At 40.9% G+C, this 24,809-nt stretch overlaps 1 protein-coding gene across 2 annotated transcripts in view; it reads left to right on the plus strand.

Annotated features, from left to right (window-relative positions):
- Nucleotides 1-1,548: 1,548 nt before the first annotated feature.
- Nucleotides 1,549-24,809, plus strand: part of adcy3a (adenylate cyclase 3a) — a 40,236-nt gene continuing 16,975 nt past the window's right edge. For both annotated transcript variants that reach the window (XM_041943013.1, XM_041943014.1), the window contains exons 1-15: nt 1,549-1,715; nt 2,577-3,791; nt 6,653-6,802; nt 10,129-10,259; nt 12,515-12,626; nt 13,722-13,849; nt 14,179-14,337; nt 15,205-15,370; nt 15,530-15,649; nt 16,267-16,409; nt 17,589-17,750; nt 18,107-18,194; nt 23,925-24,041; nt 24,234-24,502; nt 24,717-24,798. In XM_041943013.1, coding sequence (XP_041798947.1) covers nt 3,117-3,791; nt 6,653-6,802; nt 10,129-10,259; nt 12,515-12,626; nt 13,722-13,849; nt 14,179-14,337; nt 15,205-15,370; nt 15,530-15,649; nt 16,267-16,409; nt 17,589-17,750; nt 18,107-18,194; nt 23,925-24,041; nt 24,234-24,502; nt 24,717-24,798 — 2,502 coding nt within the window. In that variant the 5' untranslated portion in view covers nt 1,549-1,715; nt 2,577-3,116. The remainder of the gene's footprint in view (nt 1,716-2,576; nt 3,792-6,652; nt 6,803-10,128; nt 10,260-12,514; nt 12,627-13,721; nt 13,850-14,178; nt 14,338-15,204; nt 15,371-15,529; nt 15,650-16,266; nt 16,410-17,588; nt 17,751-18,106; nt 18,195-23,924; nt 24,042-24,233; nt 24,503-24,716; nt 24,799-24,809) is intronic.

A 24,809-nucleotide genomic window follows, 5' to 3' on the forward strand; every position in this document is an offset into this window, starting at 1 on the left:
ACCTTCATAGTATGCAAATCTCAGCCCAATGAACACCTACAGGAGATTTTGGAGTGATATTTCAGACATCGCTCTTCGCCACCATCATCAAAACACCAAATGAGAGAACAGGAATAATGTTGTTCATCCCTCCAGCAGAGGTCCAGAGACTTGTAGAATCAATGCTAAGGTACATTGATGCTGTTCTGGAGGCTTGTAGTGGAAGAACACCCGTCTTATATTTTGCTTTCGTTTGCCATCCTCACGATGATAACCATACCGTCGGTCTACAAATGTCTCAAAAAATGTGTTAAACATCTCATGTGAAAATGTCCCTGACCAGTTCTACCAGTCAAACACCTGGCATGGGTCGTGTGTGTGTTAGTGAGTGAGTAAAAAATCAGAGTGAACTTATGAAGTCCTTTGTCACTAAGGTAGAAAAGTACATTATAAGTATACTCCTAATTAATTATCTTATTGTGTGTTTAAATATGTGTACCCAGGACTAATTCAACTTTCTTGCAGTAAACACATTAACTCAGAAATGACTTGAAATTAGGAATCCGTCACCTAAGAGTGGAGTGGCAGTGACAGCCACCAGGGGCTATCACAGCCAATATATAAGATGAAAAGCTGCTGTTTTTCATCTACACTTTGGTATTACGCATGTATTAATAATGTATTCTCCTACTTAGCTATATCCATAACGACAAGCAATCTTGATCACAGATTACTTCTTGTTCCATTCTAACCTTCAGAAGGATGGATGGAAAGAGGAGGTGATGGTTGAAGGGGGCGGAGACACTGAGGGAGAAAATGTGGAAATTGAAAGCTGGCTGCTAAAGTTAGACAGAACACGCTGGAGTAAATACGGAAGCTTGTCCACATCAACCTTCAAAATAAAAGCACGATAGTGAGCTTCTTTGGATAGAAACACCTAAGTGTTAAGATTTTTTATAGGATATCAAATTTATCCATGCCGTCTGCGCAGGGTTGACTTTCTTTGAGCTTAATGTCAAGCAACACATGTCTTGAGCATTAACTGTGGTTTTATAGTGATTACGTGAAGGAACAGTTTTTCACTGAAATTATGCAAAACAGAGAGCTGTTGATAGAGCTATAAAACAGAGGCTATTAACAAAGTACACTGAGAGGTACATTACATAGACCTGTGCTGAGAAGACCCCCACCCTACCAGTGGATGAAGTTTGCTCAATAGTTATGGACAGAGCTCATTTGTTATTACATCATGGCCACAACAACTGAGCAAGCTCCAGCCACTACTATAGGTCATAAGAGAATGATAAAAGATTAAATCACTATATGTCCATCGAAACTACCCGTGGTGTCCATCTTGCTATATTATGTAAAAGAGCATTTCACAACAAAATGGTAGGCCTAATTCAAATGTACCGATTCCCTTTAAAGTACTTGTAAATGGTAATTCACATGTCCACTTTACTTTGAAAGTGACCGGAAATGTTGTGTATTAACACGTGCGGCTTGCCTGTGAAGCTGTTCACTGTCTTCTGCGGAAAACACCCAAGACCGTGAAGGACCGAGGCGGTGGTGTCTCTCCCCGTCGAGGAGGCTCTCATTAAGCCATTTTTTAATTTCATGGGTTGAATATATGTTTTAAATATATGGCTGCCGTGTTTCAGGCGGACTGAGGACACCCACGTCTCAATAAAGGGAATAACGTTTGCGCTCAAAGGAAAAATCCAGCTTTACACACGGTAAGTGATGAGGATGCATCAGTGCAGATTTTCACAGCATCGGAGAAAGAAAGGGGATAAAATGCCAGCTTCCACAGTACAGCAGATGAATGGAAATTAGACATCAGACACTGCAACTGGACAGAAAGATCCGAAGTAAAAAAAGAGATTCAGATCAGTGTCAGTCAAAAAAAACAAAACAAAAACAAAAAAACACTCCTAGAGATGCTAAAGAATCCATTCACATATGTTTATTGGACGACAAAGTGAGTGTCGTTGGTCCTCCGTATGACCTGAGAGCGCTCGAACAATGTGCAGCCTTGACATGTCGTTACTGTGAAAGTGTAAATGTCTTTGGACATGAGCGTGGTGTTTTCAATGTGCCTTTACAACCTGTGTATGTGACAAAGCGCAACATGTAGCTAGGTAGGCCTACAGCAGAGTCTGGCCCCGTATCGAGAGAAATCTGCCGATTTAAGGTTGCCTTGCTTTATCGGCAGAAGTGCAAAACCTTGAAAATATTGCTCATGCATTTTTCAAAGGATAGGTGTCCCTTTTCAGTTCGGCATGCATATGACATACCAACTTCAAATTTCCAGCTTGAATTTATTCCACTCAGCCAGCGGCCAGTCACCTCAGTGAAGGGATATGTCGATGCTAGGGACAACTGTTAAAATGTCATCAAGCAATGTTTGGTGGGTATGCCTTAAAATGAAAAGTAAAGAACAGCTAGTTTTTGACATGGATGATGTTGGTGAGAGGAGAGAGTGGCCAACAGGTGCAGGAATTAGGGACTGTGCTCTTGTTGAATGGAAAATAAATGCCTCTGTGTGTTGAGAGATTAAGCCATGGTTTCTTCATCATGTGTTCCTCTTTGTTCAGGCCATGTGAGGTGGGACTATGAAAGGCCAAAATGCAAAATGCTGTCCAACCCAGAGGAGTGATGGAAACAGAGGAAGTCATAGAAACATGAACTTAGTTGATCCAGTGTTGATGAATTCAACCCCTCTGACATGGTGTACAACTGTGGAGCACAAAGGTGGACGGGAGCTGATGAAACAGTCACGTTTATAAAGCTGAATGAGGAAACAAGAGGTCTACATTCTTTGAATCACGTTGCTAAAGAAGTGTGGGCGTGCTTGATCTGTGCATGTGACACAGGAGTACCGGAGTCAAATGACAGCATTCGATGGAGTGACCGTGGATGCAGCTATGTAAGAAGACATCTCTACAGTGTACAGGTCCTGACAGTCAACACACTGCTGTGATTCATGCCACATATGTGGGCTCTCAGGGAAACAAGCAGATGATGTATACCTGAGAGTCATCTCAGCGTTTTGCTTACTTCTGTCAGACGATAAACACCTCTCTACTTATTCATTGAAAGAAGAAGGCAGGCAGCAGAAGCTCTGTGTGGTCACCATGCCTCGGAACCGAGCCTTTTCAGAACCAGAGTACTCTGTTGAGTATTCAGCGGACTGCTCCGTCACACTGCCCTCTGACCCTGGGCAGGCGGTTGGCCGAACACATGAGGTCACAGTTCGGAGCTCGGGATGCTGCCTCTGCCTGCCTCGATTCATGCGCCTCACCTTCGCGCCCGAGTCTCTGGAGAACCTCTACCAGACCTATTTCAGACGGCAGAGACATGAAACCCTGCTGGTACTCGTCGTGTTTGCCGCTCTCTTCGACAGCTACATCATCGTCATGTGTGCGGTGGTCTACACCACTGACAAGCTGGCTTCTGTTTTAGTGGCATCAGTGGGACTGGCAGCAGATATTATCCTCTACTTGCTGTGCCGCTTCGGACTGCTGCCAGACCGCATCTCGAGACGGGTGGTGCCATACGCCCTGTGGGTGCTCATAGCAGCTCAGATATTCTGCTATCTGGGTCTGAACTATGCCCGCTTCCACCAGGCCAGTGACACAGTGGGCTGGCAGGCTTTCTTCAGCTTCTCCTTTTTCCTGACTCTGCCTCTAAGGCTGACACCCATTGTGCTCATCACTACTGTGTCTTGCGGGGTCCACACCCTGGTTCTGGGCGTCACCATTGCCCAGCAGCAGCAGGAGGACATCAAGGGGTCAGCACTTGTCAGACAGGTAAGAGAAGGAAGAGATGAAGGAAAGTGAGATGGAGGGACAGGCATATGGCTGTCCTGAAATGCATTTCTTTAGATGTGTGTAATCTCATGTAGCCAGACCTCATCAAGCTTCTAGAATTCTTTTGGAATTTGAACACAAAAATAGGTTCACAGATGCAGTAGGACAAAAATCAACCACAATTGTTTTCAGTTTCCAGAGGCTAATGTTTTCAAACTGACAACCAATCAAACTGCTGCCTCAGGATATCCAAAGGGCACACTGGGACTACAGTCTAAGATAGGGAATTGTTATTCCACATATGATACCCGAGTTTTGGTATTGATACTAAAGCACCTAGAGCACCATTCACGTTGAACTCAAAGTTTAGACAGTCAGACAATTAATTCTCGACCTTGAGACCTTGGTCAACTCAAAGTTCTTTATCAATACTTTTTTTTGATTCCTTACTTAAAAAAAATTAAAAAAACATTTTTAGTAATTGAAGCCAAAGTTCTCAAAAGGAACTATCTTATCAAAGAATAAGTCAGCAAAATTAAGGATTTGACCAGACATTTACATGAGAATTTTGTGCTTGGCAGTGCTCTGTACTCATTTGTAGTTTGTAATGCTGTTGAGGGATATTTCCTTTATTTTGCGTCCCATTATTGATATAAATGTGGTGGACAAATAGTAGACACCCTTGCTGTACAGTGCAATGCAACTTAACTGTGACATCATTAGTGCTGTTATCTCAGACTTAACTGGGACTCACATTAAAGTGAGATGTGAGCAGCCTGTAAGCATGAGGCGTTAGTTCAGTCAGCACTCACTCTGACCTCTGTTCTGCCAACAGCATTGCCTTTATGTACTGAGTAATTGATTTCATATCCCATCTTCCACAGCAGGTAGGGAAAATCTACCTATAGTGAAATCACAGAGCTTAGAGTACCACTGGGGGCCTTGAACCCCAAAACCTGTCAGTGGGTTTGAAAGCCATGTTCTCTTTTTAAAAAAAATGCCTAAATTACACCATGTATCATTGGCAGAAACTGTAAAAACAGAAATAATCGTGGGATTTTCATACAGTCCTTGAGCAAATCCTTCCGTCATTGTGATTTTTCGTCATGATCACTTTATTCTTCATGTCTCATTTAAATTTTGGCAAAAAATAAAACGTTTGCACTAACCAGATCCTGTAAAAAACATTCTGCACTCCTCAACACACCTTTCAAACCACTGACACTGACTGATCTTTATATTGGGGGACAAAAATGAGAGATGTGGCCTTATGCATCAATAATAATGATATTATGCTAAATTGTGTTTATATTGCACATTTAAAAAATGCTTTTGTACGGTGGCATGCATACATGCATCCAAAGCTTAATAGATTTTATTTCTCTTACCTGTAAACCTCCATTGTTGTTGAAAAACTATTAAAACACATCAGTTAGCCACACTGTTGGTGTGGTGACATGTTCTTTCATTACCATTAACACACACTGAATGACAGACATCACTGCAAGTCTCCAAGTGCTTCCCATCTGAAAGCATCTTATAATAATACTGAATCTAATCGTGATCAATAAGCCTGTATGTATGAAAATAGATATCACAGAGTGTAAAAGGACTTTTCTAAAGTGTTTATACTGAGCAGGAAAAGAAACAATGGCTGCAGAAAAGTCTTAATGGGAAGCAGAAACACTGAGACTTTGCATGCTGTCAAACAGTTGTAATACGTATCTGGAGTGGTCGCTGTGCTCTGCAGTCACTGGACACTGACATTTCATGATTGTTTACAGCTCTCTCACTCATAGTGTTTGGTTGTTAATAAGCTTCAGTCTGCCTCATCACTGTGCAGCTTTTATCCTTGAGAGGTTCTTCAGTAAAAGGTCAGACACCCCATCTGAATTTAATGCACTCAGAGGATCCAAATAACAAACCATCAAAATGTTTGCATGCACACAAGAAACCAGATTACTTTTAGAAATCAGGGTTAGGTGTTTGAGGTTTTAGGTAATCACATAACATGTTTGCATCCAGTGCAGCAGTCACTATTATAAAACCCTTGTTTTACTATTACCTCCTTTACTGCTGATGGAGCAGTACAGTCCATGGTCTTTATCATACAAATGCACACTTAAAGCTAGCAATACACTGGAAAGGCACTGAACAATAACAGTGCTAACCATTTCATCAGTTCTCATTTGTGGCTAACAAGATAAGCTGAAGTTTTAAAGGTGCTGTATAAGAAATGTGACATGACAATGAATGAATGAATATTAGTTTTTATGTTAGAGGTGGAAAGGTAGGTGTATTGATAAAAACGACATGACAAAATGCAGTGGAAACAGACTGAGCAAATAGATCACAGATCAATAGATCACTGAAGATTCAGCTCCATTGAAGAGACAGAAAATGGTAACCAAAACATCAGATCTGAGTGGGCTGATGAGGAGACTGTAACCTTCCTCACATTAAGACAAAAATCCCATATTTCCATCGTGTTTTCCACATGGCTTTTTGCCCTTTGTGCTTTGACTGGAGCTCTTTTAAATGTTGTCATCTCATTGTGAGAGAGTTAGCATCACCAATTATCATGAACTAACTCTTAATGTTGACATAACAGTAGTAGATGGAAACACACACTCATTAGCGTTTTCTCTTGCTCTTATGCTTTCATGCTTTTATGGAAATTTTATTCAAATTTGCTCCAAATTTGGATGGAAACTTAACTATTCACTTTGTGAATGTTGGAAAGATTTCTGTTAAAACTTCTTTTAAAACTCCATGAAAACTTTCTGTAGTGCCATGTTGTGCCTTCATAGTGCATGCATTCGTTAAATATTGATCCATAACTGTTCTTTCTTGTTTTTAAGCTGCTGGCCAACATTGTTATTTATGTCTGTGCCATCACCGTGGGCGTCATGTCGTACTACATGGCTGACAGGAAGCATCGGAAGGCCTTTCTGGAAGCAAGACAGTCACTGGAGGTCAAACTCAACCTGGAGGAACAGAGCCAGCAACAGGTCAAACAGTACAACATTCTGTGTTTATGTGTGAGGTTAGGGGAACATTTTCACTTTTGTGCCAGAGTCCGAACAGAGTCAGTGTGATCTTAATGTGTCTTGGAATGGTTGACTCATGGGTGTTTCAACAGCCTATGAAGATGACAATATTGAGAGACCAGGGCGGCCGATGATATATAATGCTGATATGTGGTTATTTTTGCACCAGATAAAATACAACAATTCAATAATGATAACAAATAAGACACAATTGCTGCACTGACACAACCTAACAACAGCATTTATCAGCAGGTAGCAGCTTTGTTTCTAATGCCCAGTCCACACGCACAAGGGTGTTCTGTGTTTTTCACTTTGATTTATGTTTTTGGCCTTTTGTCCTACACACTACTGTGTACTGAAAATGGAGCTTTCCAAGGTGAAGATACTCAGAAACTCTGTTTACAATGTGGACATGTAGACAGGGAGAACTGAGTTTGTGGCTTATGATGACAGGTGAGAGTGTGCACCGTTATATCTTTTGTTTACATTAGTAGATTTTGTGCAATGACAGATATGGCCTAGATAGTGCTGGTGCTAACCTTGCCAACAGGACTTTTTACATGTTTACATAAATGTACAACGGCTGTTTCACCTTTATTGAGCAACAGAGGAGTCCAAATGCACTACAGAGCACTCCACAACACAGACCTTGCAGCTGACATCACTGGTTTTGGTTTAGAATGAAGGAGGAGAAACCCTTGACTATGCATGAGAACAACAATTCTTAAACTTAGATAAGTACATAAAAAATAAATAAGTAATGTTAGTGCAGCATCTCTTGATCCCAATGAACATTTATGCACTAATGTATTATTCACAAAAATGTGTACTGTCTCTGACTTGTCTGCAAACATTTTTGTTTAATCAGCCTTGTGAGTGCAGACTTTGGCTGATGCAGGTAATTTCTAAATGCCAGACATCGGCCCAATTAATTGACCAATGATTTAATCAGTCAACCACTAGTGCAGAGTTAGCTGAAGCCCAAATTCTGGAACACATGGCAGATATGAAGCTAAATCTGGAAACTAGCTTGACCAGAATGCTGAATTCTGAATCCTGCTATGGTGAAGGGATGACCTGCCCATCTCTGCCTCTGACTGGCTAGTACTGATTGAATTCATTAGTTGGGTTGGTTAGGTTTAGGCATGAGGAGTGAGGATTGGTTATGGTTAGGGTAAGGATATCAGGGTAAGCCAATCAGAGACAGTGTAGGCCCGGTCATCCCTTCACCATGGCAGGATTCGTTAATTACGAGCAGGACTAAGCTTGTCTGGAGGGACATGTTCCATGGTAACTTTGGCCAAATTTATTTCAGTTTCCCTTATGAGACAGGGTTACCTAAAAATAAGACATAATCAGGAAAGTGAGCATGGTTGAACTGGTGGCCATCCTCATATGTGAACCACCTATCAAAGAGATCACATGTTGCATCTGCAGTATAGTACAGTTTAGTGTAGTATAGAAGAGGGAGACAGAGAGAGAGAGAGAGGAAGGAAGAGATGAAGAACAACATAGAATAGAGTGAAGGTGTTGTAGGAAATGATGGAGGGAAAAGAATGCAAGAGAGCTCATAAAAATACGAGTGGAATGAACTCCCAGAATACTAATGGAGAAGCACAGGCTACTGGGATACAAGGGCCCACCAACCAATCAAGGAGCAACCATTCGCTGCCGGGTACCATGACAACCGGCCTCCTGAGATGGTGTCAGCTGTAATCACAGAGCCAAGCCGCTCAGCTGTTTGTTGCCTGTCTGCCTCTGTCAGGTTTTGATAATAATATTGATAGCTGGCACACTGCCCCCCCCCCCCCCCCCCCCCCCCCCCCCCCATCTCCTTTTACAGTGAGAAGGCCAGTTTTACTGTATTTAGAGGTCAAGTGTGCGTGTCTGTGTGAAATGCAGGCTTTTCGTTTTGTTTGACATATCATGTTTGCCTGTGTGTGTGGGTTTGGGTCACTGTGTGCAGGATCTCTGCAGCCACACTGACTGACAGTTTTGAGGCCATTTAGCTCCCTGCAAACAATGCTCTCTACAAAGACAGCTGTGCACACAATGTGTCCCTTCTTCCTGTTGTAGGAAAGCTTTATTCATTTCCCTCATGTTCTTCTGATATACGAGTATATAAAAAAACATGGCCAGATGACCAGTAGTCTGCATCATTTGCAGTTGTCATATTTTTTTGCTCCTAATTCTAATCAACGGAACACCAGAGGTAATACCTGCGTACCAGCAGGGTTCCTGCTACTGATTGTCAAGCAAAGTAGCCCAGAAGCCTTCTCTCTAGCTGTGTCCTCCAGTTTTGCTGGAGGGACTTGATGCAGTTTTATAAGCAAATATCTGTTTTACTTGTATGTCATGCACAGGGATGCACATTCAACCATGCAAGCCACACAATGCAACTTGCAGCGAGTGGTTTTTGTTGGTGGCAGTAACAGGTCAAGAAATACAATGTGCCAACCAAAGGCACGAAATATGAAGACTGTTAATAATGTGGAAACAAAATATATTAATAACTGTGTTTCAATTTGGTGCTCAGTGTTCTGAATATGTCCAAGAACTGCTTGATTTATCTGGAGAAGGTATTTTGAATCAAGATTAAAATAACCAGCAACGGACCATGGCCTTAGTATGACATGTCTTTACGACACTGTAACATTATGATCCCCCTGTCATAAGACGTTATGACAGGGGGATCAGGGGTTGTCTGCTCAGCAGTCTCATAGTGAGTGCAGACTACCCCTGATCCCTGACTCCATACTGATCCAAGCTGATGAACAACTTATAGGGGACGAAATGCAAAGCCTATAATAATGTTAGTACAGGGTCAGCCATGACTGAAGGATAGTATTTTCACTCATTGCCAACCCCATGCTAAAGCTAACATATTACAGACATGATTGGAAAATAGTAGATTCTCCATATACTGTCTGGGGAGGGAGAATAATAACTTTTCTTAACAGCCACTAGATGATTCAAATAAGAGTCAAATAGTATTCCTCTGCTTCTAGTCCTTACTCTCAGCGAGGCTAACCACATCTGGATTCCAGCTCTGTACTGAACACACAAACATAACAAAGATCATCTGAATATTACACCAAAAAGGTTGATCTGTTTCTTTTTGTCAATCTTTGTACAATAGATTCGATCTGCAATAGTCCTAATAAACCAAGTCCATCGTAATCCACATGTCAGTGATGATGACATCAGATCTCCAGTAAAGCATGTTCCTTGTTTATTCTAGTAGCTGTGTACAATGTCCTCTATGTGTCTGTCATTGTACCCCACAGGAACGTCTGCTGCTCTCCATCCTTCCCAAGCACATAGCTGATGAAATGCTTCAGGACATGAAGAAGGAGCCCAGTCAGAAAGAGATGCAGCAGTTCAACACCATGTACATGTACAGACATGAAAACGTCAGGTAATTTGGTACCTCTGTTGGCTTTTGACATTCAGGGTGCTCTGTGTCTGTCTGATCTATTTGACCACCAGAAGAGGTTCGTTTTTAGCTGTGCTTTCATATCTAACATGAATTGTGTGGTTGATTTTTTTTGATAATGTATACAGCAAGGTGATTTCTCCAAATGGGGTCTAGCTATCTACACGGATCCTTGAGAGGGTTAAAGCAAAGTCGCACATATTATAAATTCTCAAATTAAAGCTGTTAATGTAAAACGAACAGAAATGTGTTTTCTAATTTGTTAACAATTATGAAAACAACCACTGATCATGTTCAAAACATTTGCTCAATTGGGAAAATTAGAAACTTATATACTGTCGATGAGTTACATCACTTGATAAAGTAATTACCCATTCCCAACAAAAAACCAAGGTACTTCTAACTGATCATAGAGCAGTTTGGATTTTTTTGCAAACAGACAGCCCACTTCCCAAAATAGACACACCAGGGTTTGATGAGTTAACTCATCCACACGCACGCTATTATTCATATATCAAAGGTCAGATAATTTTATGGGAGGGAAGAGCGCTCCCTCTGAGGAAATTTGTTTGTGACGGTACAGAAAGCAACAGCGGTTGTTTTATATTATTAATCTGAATCTGCAACTAAATGTAATATATGTCTCTGAAATGTAGAGGATTAGAAGTACAATGGTACAGAAAATAGAAATACTCAAAGTACAAGTACCTTGAAACCATGCTTGAGTACACCACTTGAGTAAATGTAGGCCACAGTAACTTTCCACCACTGTGTAATGTAACCTGCATGAATAGAATACATTACATACCCCACTGCTACTGTCTGTCCGTCTTGAAACCATTACCAATTAAAACAAATAATAATCAAGGGGGGTGCAAACAGCAAATAGAGGTGCAAAAAAGAACAATAAGAACAGTAAATTACAACTGTGCAAGCCAAAAAAAGAAATCAAAAATTAAAAGCAATAGTGGGTTTGGATGTTTGGATGTTTGTAGTCACAGAGGAACAGAGGTGTTTGCACATAATAATCAAGATAGAATATCAAGATATAATATCATGCATTGATAGAATAAATACTTAAAACAGACACAAAATGATTGTAAACAGTACAACATGACCATAGCAACATGTCGTAGTGCGTTCATTTAGCTGATTGTTTGTTTTTCTTGCGCTGTCCAGAAGGTGTCTGCTGTCAACTCTCTGCTTTAATCCATGTGAATACAGCATGATTGACTTAACTGACAATAACTGACACAACAACGTCATAACCATGACATGACGTGTGTCATGTACATGAAGGAGTCTTTATGAATGTTTATAACTGTTGTCATAAAGTGTCATTCTGGCAGTTTTTTATTTGTAATGCAAAATTAGCATTATGTATTGATGTCTTTGTTATGAAAACTGAATTATCCAAGACAACAATGCCATACCATTACATCATAAACATACCATAGCAGGCCTAATAATTAAACTTGAATAAACTGTTTAGCTTTATGTGTTAACATCATTAAGCTGTCATGTTGGTTTTGACATTTGCTGCCATGAGACCAGTATAATTGTGCCATGGATATGTCCTTTGACCTCAACTGTGTACTTGTACAGTGGTACAATTTGGACTTGTAATTAAGATGTCATTAACTGTTATGAGGCCAGTTTGATGACAGTAACAATGTTTCTGAGGTGATTTACTTGTTGCTAAAGTAAGATAACCACTAACTGCTGCTAACTTTACCGGACTCAGCCGCCTCCAGTGAACGTGTCCAGACTGAGGACATGCACAGCCACTGAGACTGACAGGCCAGTTTGATGAGAGGAAATACAGTGCTGAGGCACTGCCTGACAGATAGCTTCACTTACTACCAACTCGGTACTATGTTCCCTGTTTTCCAGCTGGCCTCTGCCTGTGTCCGAGGTCTGGCCATGTTCACAGGAGCTACCAGAATGCAATTTCATTCTGCGTATTTACATGTTTCCTGTAGGTTGCCCCAGCTATGGAGCTATGGATAGACTTATCGTGGATATTGATTGGCATTGTCAGTGGCGCTGAATGTGTGTTACCCCCCCCCCCAACCATGTCGCTAGCAGTCCTGTATACTGATTCTGTCCAGATACAGATTGTAATTCAGATCTTTAGCAGTCTGACATGTTGATCAGTGAAAATGTGCATGGAGGATACTGCTGTATGATGTCGGTACTAATCTGCTGTCTTGTATGTGTCTGTTGTTGTCGTGCAGTATTTTGTTTGCAGACATCGTGGGCTTTACCCAGCTGTCATCATCATGCAGTGCTCAGGAGCTGGTCAAGCTGCTCAACGAGCTCTTTGCTCGCTTTGACAAACTTGCTGCAGTGAGTGTCACACTGTCACTGACAACAGTGAACTCATGACTTTTACTTATTCCAGTTATATATAGTACATGTATGAATTTTTGGGATGATGTAGACCAGGACATTGTGAACTATTCTGACTGTTACATAGACATTTAGAGTTTAATTGAACTAACTGCTCTGTTTTGCTTTAGACTGCTTTATTTGCCATTTTATGATATGCTAGACGATCTGCTAGAGGATAACAAGGCTTACCTACTGTTGCAGATCACATTATGGCCTTTGTCAAAGCTTTATGATGATTAGACAAATCGTTAATGACCTATGACCATTTTCCTGGCTCGTTGATGCTGGCTATGTTTTTGGATTGATCTTGGCCATTTACAATAATCATGTGCATCTCAGTTAAGGCAGTGAGCAGCCACATGTATCTTCAGCTCGTTTAATTTTGTCTAAACAAGGAGTGAGACCAGTCACACGTGTCGTCATCACAAAATCTGCAACTTTTCAATCATGCACACTCAAAGTTCTGCCATTCGTTTCCCCTTCATTGGTTTTGAAAAAAAAACTCTGTGGGAATGTTCAAGAGATAGCACAGAATGTCTCCAGCGAGTTCGGTCCGGATTGCTGAAAGACATCTTGACTTATGAGGAAATATGTGACAAGGCCAACATGGTGGTTCAGATTTTACTACTTGCACCCAGAGTAGACCCTAAATTAAGAAGTCTAATTATTAGTAATTACCAATAATAATAGTAACAAATACAATATTGTTCAATAAGGGCTTGAACCCCCACGAAGAAGAAGAAGCAGAAGCAGAAGAAGAAGAAGCCACCACAAATACAATAGGTTTCTGGCCATTTGAGGCATTTAAATACATGTATTTGTGAATTCCTGCTGCATTAATTCGACACAAGCAATATTTATGTGTGCATGTTTATTATATCTTGATTTGTTTTACTTTCGTGTGCATTGAAATATTTATGTGGAGAGAGTCATTTACTGTATACTGTATAGGAATATCAGAATACATTTATGAGTCCTTTTGTGTGCAGTCATTCATTCTGACACTGATTTCTCACGACGTCTCTGACTAAACTTTGTCAACCCCGTCAGAAATATCACCAGCTGAGGATCAAGATCCTGGGAGACTGCTACTACTGTATCTGTGGACTGCCCGACTACAGGGAAGACCACGCTGCCTGCTCCATCATGATGGGCCTTGCCATGGTGGAGGCCATCTCGTGAGTATAGGGATGGGGGGTCAGGAGTCAGATCAGTTAGTGTCAGCTGCAGTTGATGTGATGCAGTGAATTAAGTTAATTAAACACTGGTTGACAATGAGAGGTTTTTAAGCACAGATCCATTCTGATGCAACTTTTTGGTCAGACTTCAGACAAGTGTGCTTGGATTTACTTTAGTTTTAGTGTCCCTTGATGCTGTAAATGAGATATATCAGAGACAGTGTGTTCGCAGTGTCATGGTAGATGATTCTAAGAAAAGTAGAAGCTAGCTGTTGTTCTTGTTGCTTTTTATATAATGTGGTTGCTTTGTAAAAAAAACAAACACACAGGTACGTCCGAGAAAAAACCCAGACAGATGTTGACATGCGGGTTGGAGTTCATAGTGGTACAGTCCTCGGGGGAGTACTGGGTCAGAAGCGCTGGCAGTACGACGTCTGGTCCACAGACGTTACTGTGGCCAACAAAATGGAGGCTGGAGGGATACCAGGGTAAGAGCAGGCATTAACTCCTGCACTACCTCTCGTTTGGTCAAGTTTTTAAAAATGAAGTTACTTCAATCAGTTGTTATAATGTTTATATGTCATTCTTTTGTCGCATTCATTTTTTTTCAAATGATAAAAAACATGGAATTTAAAACAAGATACACATTTAAAGCTTTAAAATTTGACCACAACAAGCTGTTAACACCACAAACGTGTCATCAAACAGCTGACTGTCTATAAATCCAGAGACACAGAGCAACATTTGGAGGAGTGTCTCGTGTCCATCAGTGAACCTGGTACCAGTGTTCCCTCACTCATTCACAATGTTTACCAGCCAGTCTCTGATTGTGTCTCCATGCTGTTTGCTGCTGGGCAGTTAGTGGACTGTGGGTTTATCAGAGCTTGTTCACTAAAGTGCCAGCTGCGGCTGGAAACCAGGTCGATGAAATAGGTGTTTGTGTACCATAAAATGAATACAGTAAGCTAAAAGATGTTTAAGGCTGTTGTGTTAAAGTTTAACAAAAGAAATCAGCATCTGGTTACCAGCCTTTTCCAGAGCTTCTTACCACATTTAAAACCACAACCAATTTCCACTGTGCTGTTCTTAACTCTAAAATATTTGCACTGCTCTGCTTTGCAGTGTTCAATAAGTAAAATATAGTCTACTGTTGCAATTCATTGTTGAGTATTATTGGACATTATGGAATTTGACTGAATGCATACAGCAACAATAAACCACATTTTCAAGTGGTCATGAAATGATAATGTTAGAAGGACTATTCACGGCTCAATAACATTGACACTAGCACTTTCGTGGTAGTTGGTAGATCAATGAACTGTTTAATCCTTGACCCCTCTGTATGTGTGGATCAGTCGTGTCCACATCTCACAGAGCACCATGGAGTGTCTTCATGGTGAGTTTGATGTGGAGCCAGGGAACGGAGGTGACCGCTGTGACTACCTGAGGGAAAGGGGCATTGAGACCTACCTGGTCGTTGTTCCTAAAGGACCTGTGGGAAAGAATGGCATCAATGGTGTAGTAAGTCAACCCTGCCACACACCCAAATTGTAAATACTGAGATGTTCAAATGCTGTTTAGCCAGCATTCAGAATACATGGGTATGTTCAAGAATGGAAAAAGGCAGAAATAAAACCTTTTTCTCAATAATCACTCAGTACTTTGCTTGTTTCATATTAGAAGCTGTCTGTGACCTCCTCCAATGGAAATTCCCCACTGCTGATCAACACCACAGAGTGTAATGGCAGCGTTAATACAGCCTGCACGACACCGGAGGAACCAGAAGAACTGGACACAAGGGTAACAAGAAATCACTGCTTAGATTAGAATGTAAAGTACCAAGAGTCACACTGGTGACCCCCAAAAGATGGCAGTTTTTTTTCTAAACAACTTCACAATTAGAAAATGTTGGACCTTCAAAGTATATGCAGCATATACTGATCATTTAGCTCATCTTAGAGCCTGGTCACAACAACATTTATAAGAGTGACATTTCAGACCAAAATCAATTATTTTCAGTTGAATTGCTCAGATTAGGGCAGTCGCTTGCAATGGTTAAGTAAATCTTCATTGACCTTTTGCATGGAGTTCTACATTGGTGAAGTATGACGCAAGAATCTGCTCACTTAACCAATTGCAAAAAGTGTTAGAATGTTTCTGTATATAGCAAACATGTTATCCACTACAGTAGCTCACCAACCAACCCCATCAGCTGATACTGCTTCACCAATCTACCATCACCATGTATTTCATGAGGACACACAATTGTTTTGTGTCATTATGTGGCCTCTCGATGGAGAGTTAAAAATACAACCTGCCATTAAATCTTCTGAGCACATTAATTACAGCATGTTAGACTATGAGATAATTTAATGTTCGATTGTGACATTTTGCCCTTCTTCTTTGTGGGACTGCAGGTGGTGAATCCATCTTTCCCTAACCCTCGCAGAAGGCTGCGACTGCGGGACCTGGCTGAACGAGTGATTGATGCACAGGAGAATGAACAGGAGCTCAACAAACTACTCAATGAGGCTCTGCTGGAGAGGGAGACAGTCCAAGCGTAAGTGAACACCCTCACTGTTTGAAACATAAAGTACCACTCCTTTCTAAATGTAAAACACCTGAATGATACTACTTACCTTGTTGATAGCGTATGACATGTTAGTGATTAGTATCATGAATTAAATGCCAGCTGCTTCATCTCTGACTATAGCAGTCAGCAAGCCTGTGCCCTCTGCAAGTAAGTGGACGAAGAGAGGTTTCTGTTTTTACATCAATAACAAGTAGTGTGGGGATGCAGCAAATCATATCAACATTGCTCCAGTAACCTGGAATCAGTTTTTATCCAGTTGACTAACTGGGAATCTCTGAGAGACCCTGAGAACGACAATGCATTTGTTGATGCTGTATCCTCCTATATCAACTTCTGTGAGCAGATCTGCCTCCCAACCAAAACCATCATTAGGTACAATAACCAGAGAAGCCCAGAGAACTCAGGCACCACAAAGAACAGGCAACCATGAAGGGTGACATGGATACTTTCAGACTATATAGTAAGAACCTCAAAAAAGCCATCAATTCTGCCAGGGAGGAATACAAAGCCAGGTTGGAGTGTGATTCACGCACCAACGCCCCTACAGCCATCTGGAACACACCAAGGATAAACACAAACCACACACTCTGATGGACCACAGTCTGGGTACTACAATCACCAGTGACCTGTAATGGGAGACACACTCATCTCATGTCATCAGGCGAGCTCATTGAACAAATAAATGAGACTATGGTGGAAACAGTTGATAACTTGTATCTTACACAATATTTTTCCCGATTTAACCCTCCACCATATTGCTTCCTTCGCAGCCTTTCTATTTCGCTGTCTTTACTTAGTTAAGGAGTTGCATAATTTGGATCAGATATTTCTCATATTCATAATTTGCTACTGCTACACATGCTACAAACTTTTTTTCTTCTGGAAAAGCAGCACCATCTTCCTCTAATGAACCATAAATTAAGAGGGCTGGTTTTTGCTGGACGTTTTTTAGTGTTTGTGACATGTGTTACTAAACCAAATTTATGCTTGATATGGTAAATTACTTTGTGAAAGATAAAATTGGTTTTCTCAAAACTGTGCCTCGCTGCTTGAAAAATGTATTACAGTACAATAATACTGCAATAATAATAATAATACTGATATTTTACATGAGATGTACATCCTGACTTTCTCTTGTCTAATCAGTCTGAAGGGGAAACATACCAACAGACTATCCCTGAGGTTTGTGGAGCCAGAGCTGGAGACACGTTACTCGGTGGAGAAAGAGAAACAGAGTGGAGCGGCCTTCTGCTGCTCCTGTGTGGTCCTGCTCTTCACTACAGCTATGGAGGCACTCATAGACCCCTGGTCAGTTCACAAAGCCAGCATGCAACTGACTCACACTGAATAAAAAAATTCACAATGTAGCCTGTGTGATTTATGTCCCACTCTTGTTTGAGATACCTGCCCAAAGAGCAAAAGAAAAGATTATCCTATTCATATAATAATTTACTCTGTACTGTGTGGTTCACTCTTGGGATCTCAAACATTATTATCAGCATAGTTGACACATATTGTTCTCTACAGTATTGTTTTCTGCTCCATCTGCATGTAGCTGTTAATGATTTAACTGGACTTGGGCAATGAATCTGAACTGGTTGACTGCTGCCAGTGCTGTGTATTTCTCTGAAGGTTTTTCTGTGTGTTTATATGTTGTGGAGCAGGCTGATTGCAAACTACATTACCTGTGCAGTGGGGGAAGTCCTGCTGCTCATCCTGACAATCTGTTCTCTGGCCGCCATCTTTCCTAGAGTGAGTTACAACACCTTTACACTTAAATGTTTTGTCATGTTTTCACTGCCATGCTCTCACTGACTGATGGCCACAAAACATGACTGTGCTCCTGACGTTTTGTCATCATAGTGAGTTTGCCAAGTTTGGTACCACTGGGCCTGTACAGCGACCAAACCAAAACCTTTACCCACAGACCACATCTGGAAACCTGTACTATAGCTGGGTTGATATCAATCTCTTTAACTCATTTTATGTGTTTATGTTCAAAACATGTATTTCAAATGCATGTATATTTGTGTAACGGTACACAAAAGTCAAGGTTTGATACAGTAGCTCATTGGCCTATTACTATAACAGTAAAGGCGCTCAAATACTGGCATAATGTCAATAAGAAAAATAAATGACAAAAATAAATAACAGAAATGTCAGTTCTGCTCAATCATAACACTCCAACTTGCTGATGATTCCTGAACAACTGAAGCTTGTGCTCATTTATACAGAGCAGGACACAACAGACTGACTAAATTTCACATGTCAAGGCACATTATGGCAGAGATCAGACCTTTGACCATATGCTTTAATCCTGTATTCTCTACAACATAGTATGGTAGTGATAAACACTCCTAGCAGCGAGAAGCTTCCTGAACACTGTGGGCAAAGAACTTGCCTTCCAGTCTGTTTTTGACTTATTCCGCTTATAACACATTTGCATGATGTCGTCGTGATTGACAAGTTTGAAGTGTTTCCAAAGACATACCTGACTTCAGGTTTCTCATTTGTGTTTGCAATTTGGAAGGCAGCGACACTAAATGGCCTTCTCTAACTGGGCTAAGTCAACTAGCATACTACAGCTGATAGACAACAACTGGTGCACTGCAAAAACTTTGGAGGTTGTGTTCTGAGTTCTTAGAATTTCTGTTATGCGCTTGTGAATAGTAAACAGGCTATTTTGACATTAATTGTTCGGGCCACAGGGCTCATGGAACCAAGATAATCACATACCAAATCAAACTGGACTGAATGGTTCGGGAAGAATATGCGTACAGGTACATCCATAGTGTTAGGGTTATATTGTTAACATTTAGTCACAGGGCAATTTATTGTGAAAAAGGATAGCATAGTGGTGTACAGCAGATGTACTTGTGCGTGTGTGTGTATGTGTGTGTGTTTGGCATGGAGCAAAAATTTTGTTTCCACTTCGTCATGGAAATTTAGATGTATTGATAACTCGCTGGCAGGCCAGTATTGACTTCTGCTGTCACAGGCTGCACTCAGACCAAGTCATTCAGCAACACGCAAACAGTTGGGGGGTCAATCACATGGACTGAGAAAATGCAGAGTAGCTGTAAATAGTGCTTGAGGCTCTTCAGTACGAATCAATATCACATCAAATATCACAATGCAAAAAGCCTACAGTACCTTTTCCATTAACACATCACAGTCCATTAACAGGGGCACATGTGTATGAATGCGTTCATCCTCACTGTACAAGGTTACCAGCCACAGAGCTTGAAATGAATGATGAAATGAATGAAATCCGTTTTAGTTTTCTGTTTTATGATTTAAGCATGTTTTGTCACCAGAAAGAGTGTCTAATCATTTAGTGGATGATTAAAACTTCAACAATTCAATAGCAATATTCAAAATTGAATTAAAATTAATTAATTTGATGTAACAACATTATATCTATGTCAAATAGATCTTCTGCAGGACAGCCTTGATAAGCTGCTCCAACACACTGGGTAAGTGGGTCCGACAGAAGCTACTTTCACATTCAGGTGTTCCCCACAAAATATCTGACACCACACATACAGCCATGAAGTCTTCCACAAACTCTCGCCTTGCATCTGTTGATGAGAGTTTGTTAAAGTGATGAGGTCTTTCTCACGCTCTGCCTCTCTCTCTCGCTCTCTCTCTCTCTTCTGTCTGTGTTTCCTGCATCGTGGAAATCGTAGGGCCATAGTCACAACAAGAAAGGTTGACCCATAACATAATGGCTGCATTCAGTGTAGTTATCCTACCCTGGTACGGTGTAAGGGTGTGGAGACTCCCGAATGCAATGGAGCCATCATTCATGTTATTAGTGCCACCTGTGCTTTTCCTGCAAAGTCATGTCAAAATGTCTGCTGGAGAGGTCTATATGTTTCACATGCACCGAGCGCCCACAGTGAAGGCCGATCAAAAAATAAATGAATAAATAAATAAATTGCAAACTGCATCTTTCTGTGTGCGTATGTAAATGCTGCGTGGTGAATACCAAGGTACGGTATTCGTTACTGTAGGTATTTTTTGCTTCGGTATTGCGTATCGTTGGCACTATTATACATGGGAGTGACATATTGATAGGTCGTGGCCAATGTGTATGTACATACTGCCCCCTCCAGACTGTGTGCTGGTATGGTTTTTAGTGGTTATAATTTGTAGCAGTGCAGTGTCATTTTGGTGTGTTTTGTGTCTTCGTGCAGGAGACTACAGCAGCCTACATCACGGTCGTCACTTTGATGGTACTCACTTGGTCGGGGCACACAAGGGCGAAAATAGAAATCATTGCCTATGTAAGGTTTTGACATATTCTCCAGCAGCTGAGTGTGTTTTTCACTAATGACCATGTCAGAAATGCGTCATAGCTAGACACAAGATGGAGCAGATGCAAGCTTTGGGCCATGCACTGAATTTATCCTGCCTGCAATTATCCGCCAACTCTGACTCTCTAAAAGTGAAAAAAAAAATACTATTGTGCCAGGAAAAAAAAATGCTACCATATTTTCTGTTTGCTAAAATCTGTTAATTTTTTGTGTGAAATACCAGAAAACAGAAGGTCCTGCAATCTCATTGGGGCTATCAATTCCCTTTCTATATCTTTCCAAGGTGTGTGGGCTTCAGGGTTTAACCAATAGCTGAGGCAGCGCAAGACAAAGGACCAGTGATATATTTTAAAATTTGGACAAGCCCAGCCCCTTTGTGACTTTTTCAGCTGTAATGTTGTCCATTTGATCCATTTGCCAGGAATACATGGCTGATAGCGACATGCCTCCCCCATGGAATAAAGTTCATTGACAATTTCTGTATCTTTGGAACTGCAAAGACTGCTTTAAACCTGATGGGATACACCTGTACATTTCTGGTTGCAGACTGCTTGACGGCAACCTGCATCATGCACCTTGCATGCTGCACTGAAACAAGAATGCACAGATAAGCACCAAGGACAGTACACACACAGAGACAGACAGACTGTGCACATCACTACTCACCTGACCGTCTGCTTCACATCACCCAAGGCATTTAGAGGATGTCTCAGATCCAACGCCCCTCTTCCCCCTCTTTATCACATTCTTAGTTAAAGCTGCTATAATGAAGCTCAGTCAAATTGGTTGTCACTGGTTTTATTTTCCATCCAAACTCTTGTATTTACTATGATTATCAAGTTGTTTTTTTTATAACCCTGTTTTTATGTTTTTTTTTTGAAGCACTTGGTGCATGTGATTTTGCTCTGTTTAAATTACACTGTTGGACAGACACGTTGACACGTTTGTTGTTATTCCTTTGAGTTTGGCTGTGTGTGGGCATATTTGATGCCACTATTTCCAAAAACATCTCTGTCGAAGCCTGCTCTTAAATGTAGAGAGGGTGTCTGCCTCCTGGACCAAGACTGGAAGATGGTTCCACAGGAGAGGACAGCTCAATGCTCTGGCTCCCATTCTGCTTTTGGAGACTTTAGGAACCATAAGTAATCCTGCATTCTGGAAAGCAGTGTTCTAGTGGGGTAATATGGTACTATGAGCTCTTTTAGATAAGATTGTGCATTACCATTTAGGGATTTGAAGGTTAGGAGAAGGATTTCAAAGTCTATTCTAGATTTTACAGGGAGCTAGTGCAGAGCGGCTAATATGGGAGAAATATGATCTCTTTTCTTCATTTTTGTCAGAACACGTGCTGCAGCATTCTGGATCAGCTGGAGACTAGTAAGCACATATCCTGATCAATAGATAGTCGACAAATCCATATTTCAAGCAGGACTCCTGGGATTATCTGTTAAAAGCTTTCTTTTTCTTGGAAGTCGTAGGCTCTTCTTCTGTCTCTTCACTTGGAGTTTTCCTCTTCGCAAAGAAACTTTCTAAAGACATCTGTTTTTGCTAGCTTGAGGGTTAAATTTGAGCGCATGTAACCGAGAGAATCTGGTCATTTTTCAAAATAAAAGATTTTTCAAAAATAACAGATTGTTCAGACTCAGATAATAAATAAAACGGAAATATTTAATTATTTCTTGTGCGGCCCAGCACCAGTTGATCTACGGACCACCACCAACCTGAGGGTTGGGGACCACTGGCCTAGAGGGAACATATATGGGGTGAATGGTATTGGTTCAAGCACAGTGCCTTGCAGAACATAGTCACTGTAGCATGCACAGAAATTGTAAAGACAGCTGACTGTCAGTTCTTGATATCAATGGAAATAAGAAGCTGTGAACAGACTGGACTGAGTGACCAGCAGTGGATCGAACACTGAATGCAAACATTGTGGATTCCTCTACAAATTAAATCTGGAAGTTGAAAATATATATGCCACCTTTTTTAATATCACAATAAAACAAAACAAAAAAAAGACTAATGCAAGAAGTGATAATATGAATCAAAAACAACAACTGATTTATGTATAAGGAATTAAATAGAGCAGAATTAACTCAGACGCCATTTTGAAAACTAAGACCGAAAAATTCTCAACAATAAATGACAACATCGCTCTCTAGAAAAGATTACACACTGTGATGGTTTCATTAGTTCCTTTCATGCCAATGAAGTGTTTCAGTCTCTGCAGTAGGATGTGAGGGTCAATGGTGTTGAATGCAGCACTGAGCTCTAACAAGAGTACTACAGAGACAAGTCCTTTGTCTGATGCAGTTAGAAGGTTGTTTGTAACTTTAATCAGTGCCGTCTCTGTGCTGCTATGGTGCACTCTAAATCCTGACTGGAAAACCTCAAATAAACTATCGTTGTGTAGAAAGTCTCATAGCTGACTAGCAACTGCTGTCTCAAGGATTTTAGAGAGAAAGGGTAGGTTAGATATAGGTCTATAGTTTAGTGTAGGTTTGCTAAGAAGAGGTACGTAGCCTGTTGATAACGACATGTTAGTCTAACTGATACAGAAGAGCAAATTAAGGAATTAAAAGTTCTTTAAGCAGCCTAGAGGGGATGGGGTGTAAAATACAGGTTGATGATTTTGATGAAGAAATTGTTGAAGTTAGTTGGTGAAGGTCAACGGAAGAAAAGCGGTCTGAATATATGTCAGGTTTAACAACTGTTTTTATGGTTACTGTGTCTGAATGAATCAGTACCAGTTGAGGGGAGGAAGTGATAAATCTTGTCTCTAATAGTACAAATTTTATTATTATTTAAGATTATTTTTATTCGTAAGAAGCTCATGAAATCATTCCTACTGAGGGCTAAAGGAATACATGGTTCAATGGAATTTAGACTCTGTCAGCCTGGCTACAGTGCTAAGAGAAACCTGGGATTGTTCTTGTTTTCCTCTGTTAATGAGTAATTTGCTGCCAGGCCAGGCAGGATAAACAAAATTCTTCCAAATTGGTTGAAAGGCTTTTTATTTTTGCGTTGTTTGCTTTAATGTGCGGGTTTCGGGGGTATACAATGGAGTTCCACTGTTTTATTATCTTGTATAGATTTATGTTATTATAATAGAAATAAGGGGATATTTATTCTTTAATTTATTATTTGGAATGGTGTTTGTCAGGTCTTCCCCAAGAAGCTGGTGTCTTTTTCCACATGGATTGACCACACCCGCTGGGCTCGGAACACGTGGGCCATGGCAGCCATTTTGATCCTTACCATAGCTGATATCATGGATATGGTGAGCTCTCTGTTCTGTTGTTCTCTTGTGTGGAATAGAAAATTTCTGCCAAGTTCATCCAATTTTCACTGAACTGAAAATGGTCTAAATTCTATATGTAGCTGCTAAAGAACAGCTGAGCATATATACAGTTTTAGAAATAATAGTAGTAATAGTTCTGGGCTCATGACTCTGTGTCTCTCCATTGTCTAGCTGAGTTGTCTGCCTCGAGCCCCAGCCTCAGGCAGCCCCACAGTGGCTCCCTCCTCCTGGTCTGGCCCTGACGGATGCCTGATCAACCCCAAATATTACAGCTACATCGCTGTGCTGGCACTGATGGCCACCACCATGCTGGTTCAGGTCAGTCACATGGTCAAGCTCACACTGATGCTGCTCATCACAGTCGCCAACGGCATTGTTAACATCTACAGCTGGAGGGACATCTTTGACCGCTACGACATAGCCCGCTTCCAGGACTACAGGTGAGGCAATAAAGAAGCCAGTTCCCCCAAACTTTGTGAAACAGTAGATAAAGGCTAAGAATCAACTCAATGAACAAACCTGGTTGCATGCTCAAGTATTTGTGTTTTAGTTTCATGTCATTATGTGTTCAGTAATTTAACATACAGTAATTGCAGAGTTCAAACACTAGTGTCAAAGCAGAAATCATCAGTATGTCAGTGTTCTTCTTTGCAGGTCATACCTGGTTCCCTCCAAGTTCACAGTGACAATTATGGTCTTCATTATGATGGTCAGCTTCTATTATTTCTCCCGACATGTAAGTTAATG

Source organism: Chelmon rostratus, chromosome 8 (genome assembly GCF_017976325.1).
Source record: "Chelmon rostratus isolate fCheRos1 chromosome 8, fCheRos1.pri, whole genome shotgun sequence".
NCBI lineage: Eukaryota > Metazoa > Chordata > Actinopteri > Chaetodontiformes > Chaetodontidae > Chelmon > Chelmon rostratus.